We start from the raw sequence: 23,537 nt of genomic DNA, 5'->3' as shown, positions 1-23,537 counted from the left end.
CCCTACTTGTTAACTAATATCTGAATAACTTTTAACACAACAGAATCCAATACAACTCTTCCTCCACTGTCATGGATTGCTTTAAATCACGGCAGTTCCTATTTTTCTGGTGTTTTGCACTGTAAGAAAATCCTAAACTAGTGGCCTCACTTTGGTAACACACACACACGCACACACACACACACACACACACACACACACACACACACAGACGGGATATAATTTTCTCTCAGTGTTGTGCTGAATAGACCACACAGTAGCACAGTGGATAACTCAGATAAAAGGTCTAATATCACACAGTGCTGTCAAACACACACACAGACACACACACAAACAGACACACACACACACACACACAGTAAGTGGCTTATCGCCCTCTTGTTGGACATGGCAGCTCTGTTGTAGTTTCTGGCCGTCGTCCACCTCTTCGCTCAGAGCAACAAGATAATGTCAGACTGCTAATTTCCCAGCAGCTGATCCTACAGGGGACTGAAAACTCTTTCATTTCCTAACTTTGTTCCTCCTCCTCTACATCCTTCACTACCTTACTACACCTTTGTCTCTTTTGTTTCTCTCTTGTTCCTTCTCTCTTTTTCCCTACCACTCTGTTTTCTTTTTGAGGCCACAAGCCAAAACATATCGGTCTAATAATAAAGGTGTTCTGTATACATATCATGATTCATTGAAACACCCATATTAGGGAACTCTTCATTAATGAAGTTTTCTGCCAGGCAGCTGCTGGTTTCCATTCATTTCAAGAATCATTGTGTTGATGCAAAACTGAAGGGGGCGGAAAATTTTGTCTCCTTTGGCCTTTCTGTAGATTGGTTGCTAGGAGACAGGAAGATAACACTTCTTAAGACTTTTTACAAAATGGAAAACCAGTCATTTTCATTATCCTTCATTTCCTCTGTAACAGCTGATACAACACTCAGTGGAAGTGATCATCACTGTGCCTCTCTGAAGGAGAACACCAGCTAAATGTGGGAGACATAAGAAAGTAGATGTGAAGTCAGTGAGGTCAGTGGTGACCAGAAGGTTTTTCTTATCTCGTGAAGACAAGATGAATCTGTTTCACAAATCAAGCATCCCCTGTGAGATATTCACATTTTGATGTAGAGACTCAGTCATATCTCTGCACAGCATGTTGAAAAAAAAGAAAAATCATCACACCCAAAGACCCCGTCTCGGGCCCTAATTACTCCATCTAAACTGTCATTCATAATTGAAGCATAACTAATGGACTCACTAATAGGTTTCTAAAAAAAAATCTCTCAGTCTAAATGTCATCAAAGTAGTTGATGCGGAAGGCAAGAGCGAGACGAGTGGGCGTTTCATATCACGATTCACATATTTACCAAGGCCATTCGCCCAGAGATTTATTCGACTTGTGAATTAATATCGGAAGCTATTTAAAAGCGGATGGGGGGGGGGGTATTCAAGGAAAGCTTCATTAGTCTTTCCAGCATGTGGGGCTAATTAAAGCCCCATCAGAGGTCGTCGACTCAGGCCACAGCTCTGTGTGATTTACAGTATCTCTGTAACAGTGACTTACCTCGCCATGGCCTCCAAGTGATCCTTCCTTTGGATGGGGAGAGAGGAAAAGTACAAAGTTAACAAGTGTACAGGAGACGAAAATATCAAACCTTGATCTAAACACATTTCACATGGCTCCTGTTGTCACTTTGAGGTCTGTAAAATTCAACTTTAACACTAACATCTTAGAGCAACTTGATTTGTAAGTCAAGGCCTTAATGTGCAGTCAGTTGCATAGGGGCTGACAGGCGCTCTAAACTCCCAGCCCCCCTGAACTATTCATTGCTAACTTTGCACTTTCTTTAGCCAGTCCTTTTTCAACCTGGATGAACCATAGTGTAACCATGTATTGGTAAAGATGTATACAGTGCAGCTCTAGTGGCCAAATGCAGTACTGCAACTAAAGAAAATACTTGGTGACCCAGGAAGCATTTTCTCCACAGGTCTCCATCTTATTAAGATTGAATGGATACCTAGAAGGGTCATTTATTATGAATTTTTAAACCATGAAAATATAATATTTTAAACTTTCTTCGAGGCTAAGAGAAATACCAATACCTCTGTTTGCCGGTGTTATAGTTTCCAGTGACGGCCAGTAGGTGTCAGTAAAGAGCCATAATTTTACTTATAACATCTTTAAGCAAATATTTCTACAATATCTAGAGGTTTGTTGTTTTAAAACATTGGACTTTAAAAAAAAAAAAGATCTTCTCATCTGAAATTCAGTCGTGTCCCATTCTATGTCACAGATTCTACACTGCAGCGCTGAGTTTCTCAAAGTCTGATCATCTCTGAACTGAACTTCATGTTATTAAAGATTTCCTTGGAGCTAAAACCAGAGCCAGAGCACGATCACATCTGCAACATCTGTCATACCCACTGTTCAGCATCCAGCCTCCCAGACTTCGGTTCAGGTTAATGATAAGCATGCAAACTAAAGAAAATGAACAGAAATCATGACGGGGGTCACAATATGAATTAATACTGGAAGAAAACAAAAAACATAAATCAATATAATCCATGTTCAGGTATCTCATGAAAATGATGGTGAAACAGGCACACACATGACCCGGAACTATGGTGTGATCTTGTGTTACTTACCTGAAACAGGGAAGAGAGATGACTGTTTCGTAAAATCTCCACGTGGCAATGAGGTCTTCCCTGATTGGATTGGTGGAATAATATCGCCAGGCAGACTAGAGTTATGGTGACAGAGACACAACAGCAAATGATATCACAGTTAAAACAGCCACTTTGATGTTGACTGTCCCAATAGTCTTGCCAAACCCTAAATCTTCTTGAGTCTAGAACGGCCTTTCTCAAAGTGTGGTCTGAGAATAAACCTGTTAAAATATAATGTTTTAAATTTAGTGTCTGAGTGACCACAAACTAGCAAATACTGTATATGTGTTGATTTCAATATTAAGTCAACTCATATCTAAATACAAACATTATTTGAATTGGCTGTTTTACATTGTTGTTGGACTTCACTGTCTTGTGACACTGTCTACTCACATAGCTTGGCCAGTTTACAGTTTATCTTTGAGGATAGCCTATACCTCAAAAATGATCAGCCTGACATTTGACAGGAAATGTGGATGAATGTTACAGTTAGCCCCTAACTCTCAAACACTGACAATGGACAAGATCTTACGACCGTGTCAATTAAAAGAAAATCAAATGAAACCTCTGACATACCGACACAACAGGCAAGTGGTGAGTTTTACTAGTTATGTCGCCAGCACAACTGAGACTCGTGGTGCGTTTGATGACATCTGTCCACCGTTCATATGTGTGTGAACATTTTGACGCTACATAGGTTGCACCACATGCTGCTGTGAAGCATGCAAGCCGCAGGGGTTCTTGATAATTAAAATACTGATTGAAATCTGAGTGGTCTATCAAACAGCCTGTCTCAGGTGACATTCTTCTGTGCAAGCTTGCTACAATACTGTTGAAATAGTAAGGCCTATTGGTTTTGGGGATGTTCAAGGAGTAAGTTGGTCCATGAGTTTTATTTTAGTGGTTAAGTCCTTGGTCTGAAAAAAGTTTGAGAAACACTGCTCTAGAAAACACAAAAACCCGGAGCAGCCAGCTGGCGTCTCACCTGGATGAGCCCGGCGGCTGGATGTCTGCGCTTCTCAAAGTGCTTCTGTCTGTGCTGCTCCTGGACCTTCAGAGCCAAGCCTGAACCCAGGATCCCCTGCAGCCAAAACCACCACAGCAGTTAACAACACTGTGTTTTGTGCACAAATACCACCAAGCCTGGTTATCCCACACAATTAATCTTAAAAAGGCTTAACATTTCATGTGCCACAAGCACAGCCGTCTTAAATTAAGCCTCTTATGGTCTCATCTGTTAAGGTTCGTGGTGTCAGCTCCCACTGTAAAAGGGTAAAAGACACTGGCTGTGATTTTACTTCATTTGATGCTCCAAGCACACGCTGGATGTGTTGCTGCCGTACATGCAGAGGTAAAACAGACAGAATGATCCAATGGATCCAATCTGTGGAGCTGATGCATTAACTGCTGCTTCTCTGCTGCGTCAGCGCCTGTCCACATAGGAAACGGGTGCTGCTGTGTGGGCTCACATAGAAAACAATAGGCATACGTGTCTTCACATAAATCAGCAAAACGTCAAATCATATTGAATTCATCTGAAAAGAATTATATTTTTAGCTGATGTTGTTTTATAAAGTTTTTTGGTGGTAAACACAAGTGCAGTGCAAAAAGAGCTTTGGTTTTACACTAAGTAGAAGGTGTAACTGCAAGTTCTTTAACTGGCTTAAACAAAGAAAAATACAACATTAATTGGAGTTAACCCATGCCATTAATTAATAAAATATGACTTCAAACTATTCTTTTATCAAGTCAGAGCTACTCAGATGGCAAACCCCCACCACTCTCTCTATGCAGAGTTTCAATTCCTGCCTTCAGGAAAGAGGTTTACTTTCCCTAGGAGCCAAGTTGTTAGGTTTTTAAACAAGTTGTTGGCCTAGTTGTCATTGCAATTAACGAATACTGAGTATTGGTGCCTCGTATCTTTCTGTAATTTATTCTGATGAAATCTAGCATACAATAGATGGTTTTATGTCGCTATTTGTAATATTAGCCTACTTTATTCATGATGTGGACTGGTTGTGTTATTGACTACTGTTGCAAACCAAATTGCCACTTCGGGACAATAAAGACTTTCTCATCTAATCGGCTGAAACTGTTGATGTTTCATTCAATGAATTGTACATTTTCAGCTTCATAAATAAAGCAAGATTACATACAATTCACTGGTGAATCCAATCAGAGCAGGACAGATATTTTTTGGCTGGCCAGGTCTATAAACATGAACGTCCGTGACTGACTGACTGAGTGAGTGCTGAAGTTTCCCCAATGGTCGTTTGCGCTTTCAAAATGATTTGGTACGAATGTTAAGTGTTGCCAACTAGACTTTCAGACACATTTAGAAGAAGATGAACGTAGTTTTGGACAAATCTTAGTTACTTACATTACACTTACATTCGCCAGTTTTGCCCCGTGAGCGTGAGGTTGGGCTTTCCTGACACACCTTCATCACAACTTGACTGGACTATTGTAATTCTTTGTACTTAGGCCTTCCCCAGTCTTCATTATCTCGCTTGCACTTGTTCCAGAAGGCAGCTGCAAGGAAGTTGACTGGCACTAAAAAGTGTGAGCACATCACCCGAGACTCAGCCTTTCTTCACTGGCTCCATATTCAGTTTAAGACCTTGCTGATTCCTTTTAAGGCTCTTAATGTCCAGGCCACACCTCACATCACAGAGCTTATCCATTAATCTCTCAGATCTGGAAGCTCATCCTTCCTGTATGTCCCATGGTCACAACTAAAACTAAAAGGTGACAGAGCTTTTGCAGTTGCTCCGAAATTATGGAACCAGTTGCCATTAGAAATCTGGCCGGTTTAGCTTGTTAACCTTCTAGTCCATTGTCATGTTCATAATTGTGTGTTTGCTTTTTGTTATTTTCTTTTTTTTGTTAGTAAATATACTTAACACAGGAACATATAAACATGCTATGCTTTCCTTGTGTTTTTACCTGTTTTATACATTTGTTCATTTTAATTTCCTTTGAGCAGCACTTTGGCCAGCTCAAGCTGTGCTTAAATGGGCTCTAGAAATAAAGTTGACTTGACTAGACGTGAATGAGCTTCTAATTTTCTCTCTGTCTGATCATTTTTAAAGTAAACAGCTGAAACCACAGCTCAGTCTCTATCTTTAACTAATGTGTTCGGTGATGTTGTCAGACGTCGTTGTGGTTATAAAATCAGGATTTTAGCAGCAGCTTGGAAGCGACTGCTGGTTAACATGTAGTCTTAATGGGACACCTTTCAGTCACTGTTTCAAACTGAGAACACCTTTACTGTGAATCCAGCTGTGTTAGAATACTGTATATGTGAGCACAGAGAGGAGGAGAGAAGCAAACAGATAAAGGCGACGTGGTCCAGTCATGTACCCGGTTTTGACCTACAAGTCTTAGCATTTATCTTCATCAATCACCATTTCTCACCAAATTAATCTAAACTCTCTGCAGTTAGTGAGCAACTGTGTATTTTTAGTTCATGTAGAGTCCAGTAATGAGACATATACAGGAGTGTGTACCCACTGCAGGCAAAGCGAAGAAGGACACTCCGATCAGAGCAAAGGTGCCGGCTAACAGTCTCCCAGCCCAGGTCTTTGGGGTTTTGTCCCCGTAACCAATGGTGGTCAGAGTGATCTGCAAAACAAACAAATGAAGATTACACTTTATATCTCTAAGAGTTTCTGACAGAAATTCCTATAAATGTCCTTCTTGATATTTGTCAAAACAATGACAAACAGTAACAGCAGTCAGTTCTGTGGAGGAACTCGGTCATGATCCTCACTCTGCTCATCGATCCACTAAGGCCGGTTCAGTGATTCAAAGGGTCAAGGACACTTCAGCGAGGCAGATGTTTGAACTGAACTTCAACTGAATGACAGTCTCTCTAATGAGGCCATCCTGCTGAGAAAACTGCATCAGTGCTTCTCTAACCAGAGGCCATTCATTAGAGCAGGAAGCTGAGCCAACACCGGACTGTTCTCCAAAGAGCTGCCGGCTCACTAACACTTTTTTTTATGATTTGTCCTCCACACTGGATCAACCAACAAAATGTCTGTTTTTTTCAGCAGCCAACTGAAACAATTTTAAAGACTAAAACATTGGACATTCCCAGCGGTACTTGAATGCAGCAGAATATTATCTGATAATTGGTTTTTGGCAGAAATCCTGTATTTGGATCACAGCCACACGTTTCTCAGTTGATCATTTGGCCAGACACAATCTGTTCACCGAGCTGTAGCCAAAACCAGTCAAAACTTTGAAGATGTCTCACTAACCAACCACAAACAGACAGAAAGAAACTGGAACCTAACAGCAAAAAACCATCCATTTAACAAAACTCACATTCAATTGATTTTTGATGATACAACAAAATGAATTCAGAGCACCTCCAGCTGTTTCAGGATTTTGTGGAAATGAGTCGGTCTCAAAGTATCTAAGACCAAAGAAGTCCTGGTATCCTGGGAAAAAAAAGGACTGGACTTGCAGATTTGGTCGCCAAATACTTAAATAAAAATGAAGAACCTTTAGTACTTTAAAGAACCACATAAAGAATGCGAAGAATCATCCCCCAAATAAAGAGGTTCTTTAGTTGGTGTTGGCTCTTTGTAGAACAATAGAACCTTTTAAAGAACCATTTAAGAACCATTCTTTTTCACAGTGTAGAGCAGAAACACTAAGACTGTCCAGACAAGCTAGTCCAGTCTGGACTGGTCCTGGCTTCTGGTCTTTCAAGACAGTGCATTTAGGATATTCTTATTGTAGGGATTTTAAAGACGAAAAGGTTGCTGGTTATTGATTTCCACCAAATGGTTGAAGATTTATCACTGAGATAATGTTGTCTTAGGAAGCAACAACCAGAGGCCTTTCTCATGTACATACCAGCCCCCACCACAGAGCGTCGGCGTAGGTGTCAAAGTCTTGTGGTTTGGGCTGAGCGGTGGGGTTCTCGTTGTTGGACACATCCATGGAGACGTCGTCCTTCTCCACGAGGTAGACCAGGAAGGACGCAAGGATCAGAGACAGGAAGCCGATGTACCAGGCTGTGATCAGCTCCTACACACACACACACACACACACACACACAAATAGTTTTTGTCATATAGCTGGACATTGCACAAATCAAGATGCAGATTCAGACGAGCCAAATGTGTAACTCAGCTTCCAACTGAGGGGTGCACACAGCGAAAGCCTGAACACACACTTCCTGCAGAGATAAGCATGGAGATCAATACAGCACTGATAGGAATCAATTCATCCTTTTCTTCTTCCATGTAAAAGCCCCTGATATGGGGCTGACCAACATAAACCCCATAAACCTCCCATAAAGACACTGTATAGTGCACTGCTGTTGTCTCGAAACCCTCCTTAGTCGCGTCCCAGATGTTCTGTGCTGTAGGCTATCCAGCATCTATCAACTGCCTTCATGTGAAGCATTCAGGGAACATCTGTAAATTGTAGCATCTGCAAGTGTATGACCGAGTCAGATCCACTCTTACCTTGCTGTGTGCGTAGATGGCGGAGCCCAGCAGTTTCCAGGTCCCCCCTCTCCGGTCCATGCGCAGCATCCGCAGGATCTGCAGGAAGCGCAGGCTGCGCAGGGACGTGGCCAACACATTACCCTGGTTACGCACCGCCACCACCGGCACCGAGGCAATCAGCACAAAGATGTCTGAGGCAGAGACAAAGTCACTGAGGAAAGATTCTCTACATACGGCTTTCATCAAATCTTTAATGAGTCTGACCCGAGACGGTTATTAAGTCTTTATGAGATGATGAATAAGTTTTGAAAAGTTGTGGAATTAGTTCTTAATGAGCGCTGACTGAACACTGTTGAAATTCAATGAGAGCAGTTTAGTGGACGTTTTCTTCTTTCCAGTGACATAACTGTAAGTTTCTTCCCTCTGACCATTTGATACAGATTACAAATGTTTTATGTCAGATTATAGTGATAATCTGGCCATGAAAGTTGGCCTCTAATCACACCAAAGATCCATACAGTATAAAGGCAGATGTCCATGTGTTGTTTGATTATAGATCAGGTCTAGGTTCTATATTAATACTGTGAAAGTATCAAAGCCTCAGTCCACAGAGAAATGCACACAGCCTGTATTCAGAAACTGAGCCTTAAAACCAGCCGTCAGGACTTCTGGAACTTTGTGATGTCACAACAAAGCAGTCACCGCTCTCAGCCATACCCCAAGCCAATCAGAAGAGAGGCTCAGAGCCTCCTCTCTTCAGAGAGAAGCCTGAGAGAGGAGATGTAAAACTACATTGAGATGGATCAACACTGCAAATAAAAGGAGACAAGGAAAATATGGAGCTTTATAGTCATACATACAGTATGTCAGGCTGAACTTTGTATCAAATGTTACAAGAGAAACCTAGAATATTTCAGTTGCTATCAGCGTAAGATAATTTCTAATGATTTCTAATGATAAATACTAATTTGTTCAAGACGTTTCCTATAACTCAGATATCTAGAATCACTAAGTCAACTGGTTTTTGCTTGAAAGCGTGTCTCATCAGATGGACACTCAGATGAGACAGTTAGAAGAAAATCCATTTGTCTTTAAGTGATTCAATACTGATCTGCACTGGTTTAAAGTCTCACCTCTCTGCAGTGACATACAGGTGTACTCCAGTACACCGTGATGTCACTGCTGGGCGTGGTCAGAGGTGAAACAGTTCTGGGGTTAACTCTTTAAACTCTAGTTATTCTAAACCTTACTGAACCAAACTGTAACACTCTGATATTTCTGCTTTTCATCATCTGTGTCTGTTTTCAAACACACTTCTTCACTGAACATGTCATCATCAAAAACAATTCAGGTTATGTACTAATTCAATCTTGTTTTATTGTGTTTTTTAGATTTTTGTGGTATTTTTTTGGGTTAGTTTTTTATTTGTGAATGCCAAGGTTTGTGTCCCATGTTATCACACGTACCACAGGACAAAAAATAATCAATACTGGGAATGTTCTGATATATTATTGATATGTTACATCTTCACCTTAAATTTGTCTTAGAGCCACTTTATCTGCAGCGTTTATGTATTTGTGTATCACAGAGGTCGGCAAAGGTCACAAATGACTCAGTGCTTTTTTTAAAACAAGTGCACTGGTCTGTATGGAACAGCCACTAAGTGGTGTATAACAAGTGGTTCATACCTTTTTTGTGTATATCTGGATGCTTCTCTCCCCATAACACTACGATGATATTTATGAACTGTGAAAGTCCTGCTCTGTTTCCCTTTTAAAAGCTCATACATTTTTATGACTCCACCTCCTCACCTAAAATACACAGGGGTTTGCGAGCGAACTTCAGCCTCCCCCTCCATCCTTTGTAGCGACAGCAGCAACCTGCCGCCCAGACCCTCAGTGCAAACTCCGCTCCGAAGATGAATATGGCGAAGGTCTCCTGCAGAGGAAGAAAAGCGAGAGGCAAACAATCGGCGTCGGCTGACATCCAAGTCACAGTGCAGGAAGTTTTGGCTTTTACTGCAACTTCCTGAACTTTGTGATGTCACAACAAAACAGTCACCACTCTCAGTCGCGCCTTAAGCCCTGCCCACCTGGACCCGCCATCCTCTGGAGCTGTTGTTACTAGAGCTCCAGAGAGAAGCCTGAGAGAGGAGATGTAAAACTACACTGAGATGGTTTTTGGTTCTTAAAACCACAAATATATCTTCTTATGGATCAACACTTCAAAATAAAACACAAAAGAAAAGGGAAAGATGGAGCTTTAAGGGATGAAAAAAAAAGGGAAAACTAGATGTTTAGATGTTAAACCTCTTTACAAAGCAACAAACAGACTGAATGGGCTGAACACAAAGTGCAGAAAACCCCAGTGATCTTACCAGTATAACCAGCCAGTGTGCAGACACCTTCTCATGTTCCCTGAATGTTGTGAGAATGGCCAGAATCAAACAGCCCAGGACGATTAAAAACCTGCAGAGAAGCAGAAAAAAACACAAAAACAGTTCAGATCCTCCAGCTGTGAGACCAACAGCTGATCACATGCAGGACACACAGGAGACTCTTCTTTACAAGAAGACGACCGGAGTCTTGCTTTTCACCTTCTCTACGATAAAACACAGCAAACACGAGAGAAGATGAAAGTTTATTTTGGGAAATCAGTTAAACAGACGGGGTATGTTCACCGTATTCACCTTCTCACCGTAACACAGTGTCTTAACTTCACCACTAGAGGGAGCTACATCTCCACCGCTGACTTTAAATAAGACATCAACAAAGGGCCTATAAGTTTGAGTAAAAGTACTTTTTCTTTTTTTATGACTTAAGTTTTATAACTTTTCATAATTCCACAATAGGAACACACAACAGTCTCCAACCAGCACTCAACAGAGGAGAAGAAGACAAGCAACACACACACACAAACAAAGAAAACCTGTCCAATGTCCACAGCACCACTGTCACATGGAGAATCATAGTCCGTGTAGAATAAACATTAAAATAGAGTCCATGTGTTCACTTCTGTTGCACCACCACCACATCCATCCCTCCACATTCATAACCGCCACCACCTCAAAGGGGAATATTTACAGATGCAAATGATAATATGTCGAAACGGACAGTACACAAAAAATTTAAAAAATTGTGTTCATTCAGTCCCTTGCAATGAGTGAAATCGCAGGAACGTTCCCCATTTATCACTGTATTTTTCTACCTCGTTTATCAGGCTGTACGATATTCTTTCAAAAGCTGCCACCTCACCCAGTTCTGAAACCCACTCCTGAGATAACGGGCCTCCTGCAGCTTTCCACTTTCTCATTATTATCTGTTTGCCATTCATGATACTTGATACTGAACCCAGTTAGCTAAAGGCTTTACCATGTGGTCGATGGACTTTGGGCCTCTGAGTGTATACAGCTCTGGACAGAGTTTATAATCTATCCCCTCTATTTCTGTGATATATTGGTGGATTCTGGTCCAAAAGGCTTGTATCTGTGGGCATGACCATCATGCATGGACTAGGTCCCACACCACCCCCATTACATCTCCAACAGTCTGGAGTTTCTTTCACTCCCAGTTTAAATAACCTGCTAGGGCACCAGGAGTAAAAAAAGTGCTTTTTTCTGACTCACAGGAACATATCACATGCCTTTGTTGAACTCTATATGACTACATATGACTATAATTCTATATGGGACCAGGAAAACCACAAAAATCATTTTACAGAAATCAACTGTTTATCAGGATTTCCTCACTTGAGGTCGACTCCCCTGAGGAACAAGAGGAAACATCCTGAACACCTCCAGGACAAAGACGTTGTATCTGAAGGTTACATGTTTCAGGTTTTACTATCCACTGGTGTTACTGGTTAAATCATGTCAGAGGATCCATGAGACTTCAACCAAATAATGGGCACCTCCACTATTCAAATGCTGCATACATTAGCTTGTTTACCTTGAAATTCTGCATTTTAAAAAGGTTTCATTGAACTGTGCTCAAGGCCCAAAAGCATATTATCCCACTCATGTTTTAGCTAACAAGCTGGCATTATAACTGCACACAAAATAAAGAATAATTATCCTGTAGAAGAGATGGGCTGATAAACAGCAGCAATATCCTCCAACGTGGCCACCAGGTAAGACAGGAAGTCACCTGGCGTTTATCTTAACATGTCACGTCATGTTTAATTAATAAAAAAACCAAAGTGTAAAAATGACAACAGTTTCCTGGAGTGAAACAGCAGAATACAGAGGTAAAGGTAAAGGGGACTGGGCCAGGCTCAGGAAAAACCCACACTGACATACAAACACACAGGAAAGTCTCTTTTGCAGAGCAGATAGAAAGGTTTTCTTTCCATTTTATTTTTGCTTTAGAAAATCAGAAGAAAATAACTTTCTGTTATATTTAGTCCTTTGATTTAGCAGCACCCGTTTGCCCTGTTTCCCCTTTTGGTTCCCTTCAATCATTGATTGTATCTTTATTTATCTCCTCACCACCAAATACATTTGTATTACCAATCACATCTGGGTTTGTGTTGCCTCCCTTGTTCCCTAAAAACAAGTGGGTGGAGTCATATTGTGGTTGTACTGTGTGTAAGGAGCGAGGACTAACATTCACTTTCACACAGTTTAATCCAGCATTTCAAAAAGCTGAATGACTTTTACCCCAACGTCTATATTTAGCGCCGTCAGAGCAGAAATTAATTGGATGCACACGTACAAAGGGCTATTTAAATTTTCCTGTGCACTACAGTACACCCTGGCTGTATTCCACACAGTCTGGAGTTAACAACCCCGCTATGATATATGACGCAGAACCACACTGAATAAACTCAACCAGCTGTGGAGCCGCGCAGCAACACCTCCAATTAACATTTAGCTAGTGCTGCGTATCCAATATCCTCCACCAGCAGCTCTGTGGAAAAGAAGTTATTCTGTTCGTTCTCAGCTCTCACAGCTCAGGCCTCTGAGGTGCAACTCACTGGTGCACTCTGGGAAACCAGAGTTTACGGTGGCGAGAGGTTAGCAGAGCCGGGGGCAGCTCACTGGCTCATTGTCAAAGCACGACAGCGAGCACACGGACACTTCAGTGCATGAAGCTGCATCCTGCATTATTATAATGATATTACAATGACTGTCACAGTTGACTGCAACACAACAGACACCAACTAATGTCCAGTCTGTGAAAGTTTTATATCCATTGTACTAAAAATGCAAACAGAGAGAAGTAAATAATAGAAATAGAACCTGTACATTCGCCCATTGGTTATTATATTGTCTGCAATATTAAAATCTGTTGACAAAAACGTATTCATTCTGCATTTCTAGATGAACTTTTCCTTCTGTAAACTTGAAACTTGCTTTACTCACTTTAATAGTTTCAGGTTGATTTTCTAACTGAAATCTTTCTAATTGTTGTTCATTGATTGACAATAAATAATAATTGCTAAGTTAGTTAGTTTTGATGTGCTCCAGAGCTTTGGAGAAAAGACAACCTGCATACACTACTCAAGGCTGAAAGGAGCGTCTGAAAACTTGTTTTTTTTTAAATAATTTAATGTAATTCAATTTTTCTTAATTCAATTCAAAAATAAAGTTTCTACCAAAGGTGCAAATACAAGTATCTACTAGAAGGTATCAGGTAACTATAGAAGAATATAAGGATTTTAACACACATGCTTACATATCTTAGTTGTTATACTGTTATGATGTAAAACACCACTTTTACTGTAATACGTCGCTCTTTTTTTTTCTGTTGTTGTCTTGTCCCCTCCCCCTCCACCCTCGTCAGTGTGAGGATCAGAACACACTCACAAACCTGTTGACTGGATGGATTCAGGTGACTCCCCTCGCCTTAAAGAAAAACCACATGATTTTCACATGTTTTCCACATGAGATCCACAAGCTGCAACACGTGGTGCATGTATGGAAAAACTTGTTGTCACATGTTGCAACATGACACAAATTCTGCAGATTTTCAAAGTTTCACTGTATCATTTTCATGAAGTGTAGTAAGTTCAGTAATGATGCGTACTGACAAGCAAGTAAACAAACAACAAACATGTACATGTGTCTCGCATGTGATCACAAAGGTTTCACATGAGAATTTACTCAGGCTTCACACATTCCACCACCAAAATGTTCCAAAACCACGTTTCCCATGTGACAGCACGTGTTCCACACATTTCACATGTGATTTTGCACATGTGAAATTCATGTGGTTTTTCTGTAAGGTGCTCTACATGGCAGACCTCTCTCTCTCCTTTATGTGTGTGTATATTATTTTGTTTCTTTGACTATTAGCCTTAAAACTATAATCTTTAATCTTTCATTTATGTAGGTATCTGCTCAAATCTAATAAAGTGGACCTAAAGAACTCCTGATTGCTCTGCTCTCTAAACATCCACCCTCTTCCTCCTGATTTCTACACCCTGAATCATTCAAGGCCTGTTGTGTTGCCATTAAGCAGTGTTGACATCTCTGAGAAGTTTCTCAAGTGCTGCACAACCATAACAGAATGAATATTTTACAGCCAAACAGCCTGGGGACTTTTACATAATTCACCTGGAGGAAATGATAGCGGAGAGATTCGCAGACGCGTCTTGATTGATGTGTGAGCGCTTGGTACTGGTTTGTGTATGGTTTTTGTGCGTCTCTTCGTGTTTTGCGTCGACCCCCTTAAAGGAATCAAAATCAGGTGTTTGACCAGACTTCCATTTCTCCTCAAAGTTATCTAGAGGACAGAGATAATCCCGGAGCGAGCGGAGGACATCGATGTTAACTCGATATGATCCAACAGATACTGATCTGCAACACAGTCAGCTTCCTATTCTGCTTCAAATAGTTTGTTCAATAAGGCACACAGAGCGACGTCGATTCACATTAGACCCGAAACATCAAGAGGAGCCAGGTGGAAATCAGAGGGTGGGACAGCATTAGTAAGAAAATAACACATGAACATGCAAATGATGTTCACAAAGATTAACCAAAGTCTTCTGAACTTGAATTTTCTTCCATTTTATTTAATGCATTAAGAGATATAAATAAACCCAGTGTGCCATAAACCAGAGTCAGTCTGGTTCATATGTCTTTTATTGTTTCCTGTTTCACATTCATACACCTGTGCACACACAACACAACGAACAGAGCAACTTTCAGTCCTCCTGAGGCAAGTCCAGGTTCAGTCTGACTCTAATCCGGTTTCATTTTTAACAGTTTCACCAAGTGATCCACATATTTAGAATCAGCATAACCTCAGCTGATAATAAATGTCACTCAATAAAGACTCCAGTACAGTTTAATATTGGTTAATAGCCCATAAAACAAAACAAAAAAACAAACCTTGAAATTTTCCTGATTTTAATGATAAAAACATTGTAAATCATAATAAAGAAGAAACAATTCAACACAGAAAATTGTATTTATTTGTTTGAGTTGTTCTAGAGGTGATTTGAAGTTTCTATCTAATCAGTTCAGGAGATAAGCTCATTCTCTGGAGCAGTATTTATGGGAGTTTTTTGTCTGGTCCTTGAAAAATCAGCTCCAAGTCCTCCGCTGTATAAATATGTGACTGTCACATCCTTCTGTCTTTATTCTGCCACTTCAATAAACTCGAAACAACTTCTCCTCACTTTGATATCAGAGTAAAAAGGCACTGCTCCCATTCAGTCTGGGTATAAAACCAAGGCAGGCCAAGCTTCTGAATCAGACACTCTGATTGGCTGTGACCTCACCCACTGGAGCCAATAGATTCAGTCACTGGCAAAGAATGCGGATCAGACTCGATCAATAAACACAGACAAGAAAGCAGGAATGTGCCAGAAAAACGGTAAAACCTGCTTTAAATATTGAATAACTTTTAATGTAAGTGTCTCGACTTTAGTTAGTAATGACACGAACGATCAGGAGTTTGATTGAACGCGCCGATCGTCTAGTATTAGGAGAAAAAAACGGCACGTCTCTAGCGCAACCGGTCGCGGGGCAATAACGCTCCACAGACGACGTGAAATTTGGAAGCCTGTACGCTCTCACGGTGTTAAGAGACTGGGCTTAATATTTCAATACAGTCCAGCCAAAATATCGCGATGTACAATATTATCGTCCAACAATATAATTATATTGTTATATCTTATATGTCAGTTGTTCCTTATAATAATACACAATTATATTATTATATTTTTTAAATATATAATTATATTATTGTATTCTATGTTTCAGGTGTTTTTTTTATATAAAAATAATTATATTATTGTATTGTATAACTATTGTGGGTTTAAGTTGACTACCAGGAGGGCTGGGGTGTAACATGCATAACCACATTCATCTTCTGCCTGGTGCCTTGCTCAGCAGTACCCAGGCATCAGGAGCAGCTCCCAAACACTGTAAGTTTCCAAATAACAATGCAAAAAAAAAGGCAAATTAATCCTACTACTTTTCAGACACTTCATCAAGTTGAAATAAGCCCTGCCAAAAAAAAAAAAAAATGAAATTTGAAAAAAAAAACCAAACAAACAAAAATATAAATAAATGGAAGCATTAATGTACCTGTCCTGAGGTGCCCGCTACACCTTCCACCATCATCACCACATTAATCTGACTGTGGTATAAAGTCAGACGGTGTAATGCTGTTTGCTGCTATCACTGCAACGCTCCATTAGCTGCTATTGGACAAATAAATGAAGCATGGAATCCAATCTGTGTTGTGATTGGCAATCCAGGGGTTTCTGAGAGAGAGAGAGAGAGAGAGAGAGCCCAGTCCTGCAGAGACACATTCTCTTTGAGTCAGGATGAAAGAAGCCAAGGGTTCGGTCTGAGGGACTCAGGTGAAAGTGGTGAAGGTAATAGAGCTTCTTTTTTTTTTCTAAATCAAAGTAGGAGATTTACAGTGGAGAGATTTCATGTTTAGTAACAGCTATTTCCACAAGATAGAAGGCATTGAGTCCGAGTCAGAAGAGGGGCCTCACATCTTCATGACCTGAAACACTGAGGTCGATCCAGTTCTTACATGTTGTGACACACGAGTCTCAATAATATCTCTCCAAAAACATACAAACCTTACTGATCAAACACTTTGCTCGTATTGAAACGCGAATAAATCAGACTGAATCATCAAGCTCAGTGGTTCTAACTCTCTAAACTGCATCTGTGTCAACTTAGCAGCATAAGCAGCACTTCACAGTAAGATGAAGCGCTGTTCCACTGCCCTCAGAAACTACACATCACAGCCAGTTATGAGCACTTACATGATTGAGTGAAGAACAGAAGAACAGACACTGAGTGTAAAAAAAGTAGTAAAAAAGAAAAAAGAGTGAAAAGAGTGTGAGCTGTCAGTGCTCTGCTTGATCTGTCATTCCATTACTTTTACCTGCTTTTAACTTAGCTGCACCTTAAAGCATAGGGGTGGGGGCGATATGGCAAAAATATCATATCACGATTTTTTAAAAATAAAATCACGATTTCGATTTTATCACGATCTTAAATTGGAAAAAGAAAAACAGACAATTTAGACCAAAGAACCTTTCTTAACAGATTTTATTTCAAATAGTCTTAGTTTTGCCTGCATGTGCAAACAACGTAAAGTTTAAGGTAAACAACAACAACATTCTGGTTCGTCGTGTTACCACCCGACGTGCGAACGGTTTCTGTGCAAACTTTGCAAATGACATTTGCTTGCGCTTGATCAGTTGCGGAAAATCCAAACCAATTCCATATAATGGAGGTGGAATTTTTTTTAGCGACCAACTCCGTTTGGCTTTCAGCCATCGCTCTCCATGTGCTACCGCTACACACACAAACAAGGAGGCGGGTAGGAAAGCGCGTCACTGCCCGTAATTCGCTATGATTGGTCGGTCAGGTTGACGACGTCAATACGTCTGGTGCGTCGGTGCATCAGCATAGAACTGCAATTGATAGAATGTGCCCTAGACGATCCCACGATCTCTGCAGTTTGAAAGATCGTCTTCACGTTGTAATCCTTCACGATCTAATATCGTCATATCGCCCACCCCTAAGCAGGCATAACTGATATTTTCATAAGTGTAAAGTGTAAAAGTTTTACAGTCCTTACAGTATTCTGCTTGTTTAACTAAAACTGTCAAATAAATGTAATGGAGTAGAAAAAGTAGCACAAAATGGAAATACTTGATTTAAGTACAAGTTCCTCAAAATTTGTACAGCACTTAGAGTACATATACTTAATTACTTTCCACCACTGCTGATAAAATTACTGAGCCCTCAGTACACATGTATTTTAATATTTATTACCCAACCAGGTAAAACTCCTGAACTGATGAAAACAGAGATGGCTATTATAGAAACTAATATCAAGCTAAACCACCACAGACACACAAAAGACTTTTAAACTGAAATGATAACCTCTATATTGATGTCAGACCATATCTCTACAACAACTAATCCTCCATTATCTCACAAGATTTACATCTTTTGGGGGGAGTCCAAGTCTTATCATTTAGCAGCTAAAGAGGAGCTGGTGGAGACAAAAAGTCAGTTATTGTAGGCGAAGAAATAGCTCATAGGAGCAACAACGATATATACAACATGGCCTACTGTATGTACAGCAAATTCCTCAAACCTACCCTGATGAGTTCATTTTTATTAGCTGATGTGTTTATTTAAGCTTGAATCCAGCCCTGGATGGATGCTTTTATCTGTTATTAAAGGTCATGTGTCAGTAATGATGAGAGCAGCCCACCTCTCTCTCTCTCCATTAATCCACTTTCCATCCCTCGGCCCAGCGGAGGCTCAGTCCTGCTGGGCTCCCCCGATGCTGATACCACCCCTGAGGATTCCTAACAACCAATTTGCTGGTGAGATTCAATAAAGAGAGTGCAGACGATGCAATTCTGACAGTTAATTTGCCCGGCGATATGCAAACATTGGTGGGAAAGGACGGCGGCGCGCTGTTAATGACTCCAGTCACAAGGACGAGATGAGAGATGGTGATCTTTATCCAGACGAGGATCTGAGAAGAAGTTTGGAGGAGCCGGCTTCACAACGCGGTGACGGGGGTGGGCAGAGGTGGAGTGAATCCAGCTTCAGCTTTTAAATGCCTCAAGGAATAATCATGTCCACAAAGACTTAAAAATCATATAATCCAGCTCCTGTCAGCAGCATAGCTTCAGTCCAGCCTGATCTGATCTGATTTAGCCGATGACCTCAAAACACGTAACAGCTAAATCAATCCCGGCAAATGTCACATTGAGGCAGGGACCTGTTCTCTGCTGGGCTGCTTGGGAAGTAAAAGACGAGAGAGTACCTGTCAAAGAAACTGTCAAACTAGCAGGTGTCTTTAACAAATATACTCATAATCCATAAAAGTACTAATAGTATGATTGAATATAAACAAAATGACAGTGTCAAATATGACAAAAACGTATAATTACCAGCTAACTCTTTAACATATCACAGGGTACAGCAGACTGGTGTTTCTCCTGTAGTGGACGGTAAGAAGTGTCACGCTGTAGTCGTCCCTTCAACCACCGCTGCTTAAAGTCCCTACTGTTGGCGCTGCACCGCCTCACACTGGGCTTTACCTTCACTGACCACTTGACGGATGGATTATTTAGGTATTTATTTATTTCGGGCAGAGGGCAGGCTGCACCCTCTCAGGGATCTGGAGTAATTTTCCCTGAGCTCCGTCTCATGGTACAACTCCAGAGACCAGTAACAGCACACCTCATCACAACAGGAGGTCAGATTCACAGGCCTCTGCAGTGATCCGACAGGAAGCCATGTTGGAAGTGATGGATTTCTCCTCCGGCGGCACTTTCCCCTCCTCCTCCTCTGCCCCGCCCCACCCCTCCACCCCCACCCCCCCCCGCTGTGGGGCAGCTCAGAGGTGGAAAAAAAAAAAAGGATATTCAGGCTGTGATTTGGGATTTGCTGATCATGCAGAACACCAGGTTTGACCGGGAATATCCTCACCTCTGGACGTGGTGGCAGCTGTATGCGTGTGTGTGTGTGTGTATGTGTGTGTGTGGGGGGTTCCCATTCCCACATTCAGCATCAGCACCATGACAGCTGACAGCCTCACTGACAAGTATAAACACATTGATGTTGAGTCCTGCTGCTGAGCTGCAGATCAGAGCCATCCTGATAGCTTCACACTCACACAAGAGTTCAATTATTTTACGATCTATTTCTTATGTCATCACAAAAAGCGTTTACTCATATGATCTTTACGGTTCGGAAAAAAATCGAATTAGTTAAGATTTATGATTTCTCATCACCATAACGATCCACAATCAATAGTTTTAATCTATCTAAAATGATAAATAATAAATATACCCAGTCAGTAATAAACAGTATATACATAGTTAATGTTTACATGCCATTAAGTGTTACAGTGAATGTGTACTGTTTGAATTATGTACAGAATTGTTATTGGAATCCATACATCTTATGGGAAAGAAAGAAATGACTGTAAGATGTGAATGCCAACCTAACCACATCTGGAGGTGGTCTGGCTACGTCCACAATTTTACATCGTTTTCAAATGAAAACCATATTAGCTCTGTATCAGAAACGATCTCTGTCCATATTAACACACATGAAAACACACAAAGCACATACATGACCATTCACGTACAATGAGCATGCGTGAGCCGGTGTAAACAGGAAGCAGGTTGTCTTCTCTGCAGTTAATTAGTTGCACAAAATACTCTGAACAAGGAACAGCAAACACAGCTGCAGTGTTAAAATACAGAATTTAACTGCACAACAGCTGCCAGCAAAAACAACAAGGTCGGTAACACTTGTAATTCATTATCCACGCTGCATTCACCACTGGTAGTCCAGGCTGATGACAGCCATTCAGGAAGTGAGGTGGATATTTACGTCGTTTCCAAAGGTCTTCATTTTAGGCACTCGAAAACTCCGGCAGGCGGAAACGTAGCACAAGTGATGCGCTTTAAAAACTAAAACCCAGTAGTGTTGATGTAACCTAACAGGAGTACTTCTCAGTGCCAAATGAAGAGATGGAGGGTTTATATCAAGCATGTATTGCAGCATTTGCAGCATGTAGAAACAGAAAACTCAGAAAACAGAAATACTCCTGCAGTGTCCACACCAAGTCTTGCGACCACATGAGCGGCCGTGTCTGTAACACGCCTGAAACACGCCTGAAACACGCCTGAAACATAGCTGTCTGAAAATCCTTACCAAGGGGGGGGGGGCAAGATGGTAAAGTTTGTCCTGAGAGCAAAGTGGTCAAGGGGCCCCAAAAGCTTCCTCCTCACATGTGCTGAGCTTCAATCGCATTAGCCATAGAAACATACTGAGCATGATTAGCATGTACTATTAGCATTAATCTCAAAGTACAGCTGAGGCTCCTTGTCATGAATTTCCCCTAGGGGATAAATAAAGTATGTATATATCTATCTATCTATGAACCAACGTGTTGGACAAGCAGAATTTGGCCTCTGGTTAGGGCTTTTGATATTGGTACTGATAATGATACAAATTTGTAACGATACTTAATAATTTATCAAATCTATTTTAACAAAAATTAAATTACAACACACATTACGGTAAAAATTTTAGTTTTATTTTTAAGCTCGGTCTTTTTGTACGTCTAAATAAACAGCCAATCCCAAACATCATTCGATCTTGGTCCAAGCATGCTGCATTCTTATTGGCTCGCTGACACTGATGACATTTGCTCATCTACTCACCGGGTATCAAACTTTGGTATCAAATGATAAGGCACGTTTTGAACATCGAGAGCATCGAACCAATTCGGTCGGTCTATAGAAGTTTGAAAGTTTGCCACCCAGCCCTGCACTGGATGAGAAGGCAGAGTCGGAGGATTACAAGAGATTCATCCTCTGGAGAGCATGAAGGACTTAATTAATAATTTCATAACAACCCATCCAAAAACTTCTTCGTCATCTTTTCTTTAAAGGACTTTGAAGGAAGAATAGTGGCTGACAGCAAACTTACACCACTCTGTAAAGACACAAACATTTTCTCTGTCCATTTTTAATCACACAGCAGCTGATAAAAAGACATATTTATGTCTGTAAACACAGGCTGGTGTTGACTTTCATTCATTTACACTGTGTGTTTGCTAGTTCCCTGATTGATGTTTAAACAACACAAACAAGGTAATTAGTCGAATTAATGTGACACATTAGAGCCAGTTGTGGAACATTTGTAAACTGGGCGTTACAGCACAGATAGCCACAGAGACAGGGAGAGAGAGAGAGAGAGAGAGAGAGAGAGAGAGAGAGAGAGAGAGAGTTTCCTCGTGATGAGCTCGATCTATCACTGTAACGTCTACCTGTTCGGTGAATCACTGTAAGTCGAAGGGGGAGTTTGGGGTTTTAGTAGCTGATGCAACTGTTGGATTGTCAAGCTTCCTGGTCTTGGAACAAGCCAATCAAATTGACTTTTACAGACCCACCATTGAGTCATCATCTGTCCCCCCTCCCCCCAGGCTCATGGGACAGAAGTCAGCGGTTGGAGGAGATCAATGAGGCTCTCTTTTAATCTCTCCTTCTGTGTCTGTTCAATAAAGATTTATGGGAGTTCAGTAGCGCTCATCTGTGATATGAGCAAGGACGTCACTCGGCTAAAAACTGCAGCGCAGATTAAAGTTTCCACGCTGGTCTTGTTTCTGGTTTAGACGAGATGAACTGAGCTCATCTGTGAGGTCGCACGGAGAGAGATAAACTCCGACATCTGAATGAGAACATTGCAAGAAAAAAAAAAGGCAGCTGAGAAGCACATAGAGTTACTTTAACTTAAAAAATATAACTGGATAAACTCAAACATTTTGACTTATACTTTTTCTTCTTTACTGTGCACTCACATAGTATTCTCTCTAATTAAAAGTGCTTTAGTAATTTTATTTTGGTAGAAAGCAGGAAGTCAGGCATCTCATCCCTTCCATTTAGGGGCGGACTGAAACAATAACTTAGGCTGGGAATCCCAAGGCTACACCAGGGATTCCTGTCGTCCTCTGGTCGTCTCACAGTGAGGTACACTGGGGGAAAACCACAGGTTGAGGGAAAGCAGGACTTTCAAAGTTGAACAGATTGAGGCGTTCTGACGGTTGAGGTGTATTTGAGGCCTTGCTAAAGTAAAACCTCTCTGAAAATCACTGCGCTCCTGTCACTCTGGGTCATAACTTGTCCCTGCGCCTCATCCTGCTGCTGATACGAGGCGACAGGCGGAGAAATGGAAACAGCGCACACAGATCAATCACCACGCCAGCTCACTGTGTCTGTGATCGAACCGCTCGCCGCCAACGGCCCAATCAGAGCAGCAGAGGCCTGACAGGAAGGGGCTTTTATTTCTAAATCGCACAGATCAGAACGATTCAGGTCCATTAAGCCGAGCCTTCAGACAACATGACGAGCTACGGTGGCACATTGTAAACTTGAGATGAACACGTGGTG

The 23,537-nt window shown here is 41.1% G+C and overlaps 1 protein-coding gene across 1 annotated transcript in view; it reads right to left on the bottom strand.

The window, feature by feature from the left end:
• Positions 1-23,537, bottom strand: part of kcnq3 (potassium voltage-gated channel subfamily Q member 3) — a 125,901-nt gene that overhangs the window by 7,040 nt on the left and 95,324 nt on the right. The window contains exons 2-9 of the mRNA XM_022761867.1: positions 10,504-10,594; positions 9,938-10,064; positions 8,145-8,317; positions 7,528-7,701; positions 6,172-6,282; positions 3,644-3,739; positions 2,638-2,732; positions 1,556-1,582 (exon numbers count right to left, since the gene is read on the bottom strand). Of these exons, the coding sequence (XP_022617588.1) occupies positions 1,556-1,582; positions 2,638-2,732; positions 3,644-3,739; positions 6,172-6,282; positions 7,528-7,701; positions 8,145-8,317; positions 9,938-10,064; positions 10,504-10,594 (894 nt within the window). The remainder of the gene's footprint in view (positions 1-1,555; positions 1,583-2,637; positions 2,733-3,643; positions 3,740-6,171; positions 6,283-7,527; positions 7,702-8,144; positions 8,318-9,937; positions 10,065-10,503; positions 10,595-23,537) is intronic.

The sequence above is a fragment of the Seriola dumerili genome, unplaced genomic scaffold (genome assembly GCF_002260705.1).
Source record: "Seriola dumerili isolate Sdu_G_001 unplaced genomic scaffold, Sdu_1.0 BDQW01000432.1, whole genome shotgun sequence".
NCBI classification, from domain to species: domain Eukaryota; kingdom Metazoa; phylum Chordata; class Actinopteri; order Carangiformes; family Carangidae; genus Seriola; species Seriola dumerili.
The sequence above is the reverse complement of the archived record's forward strand: the minus strand, read 5'-3'. Positions and strand labels throughout refer to the sequence as shown.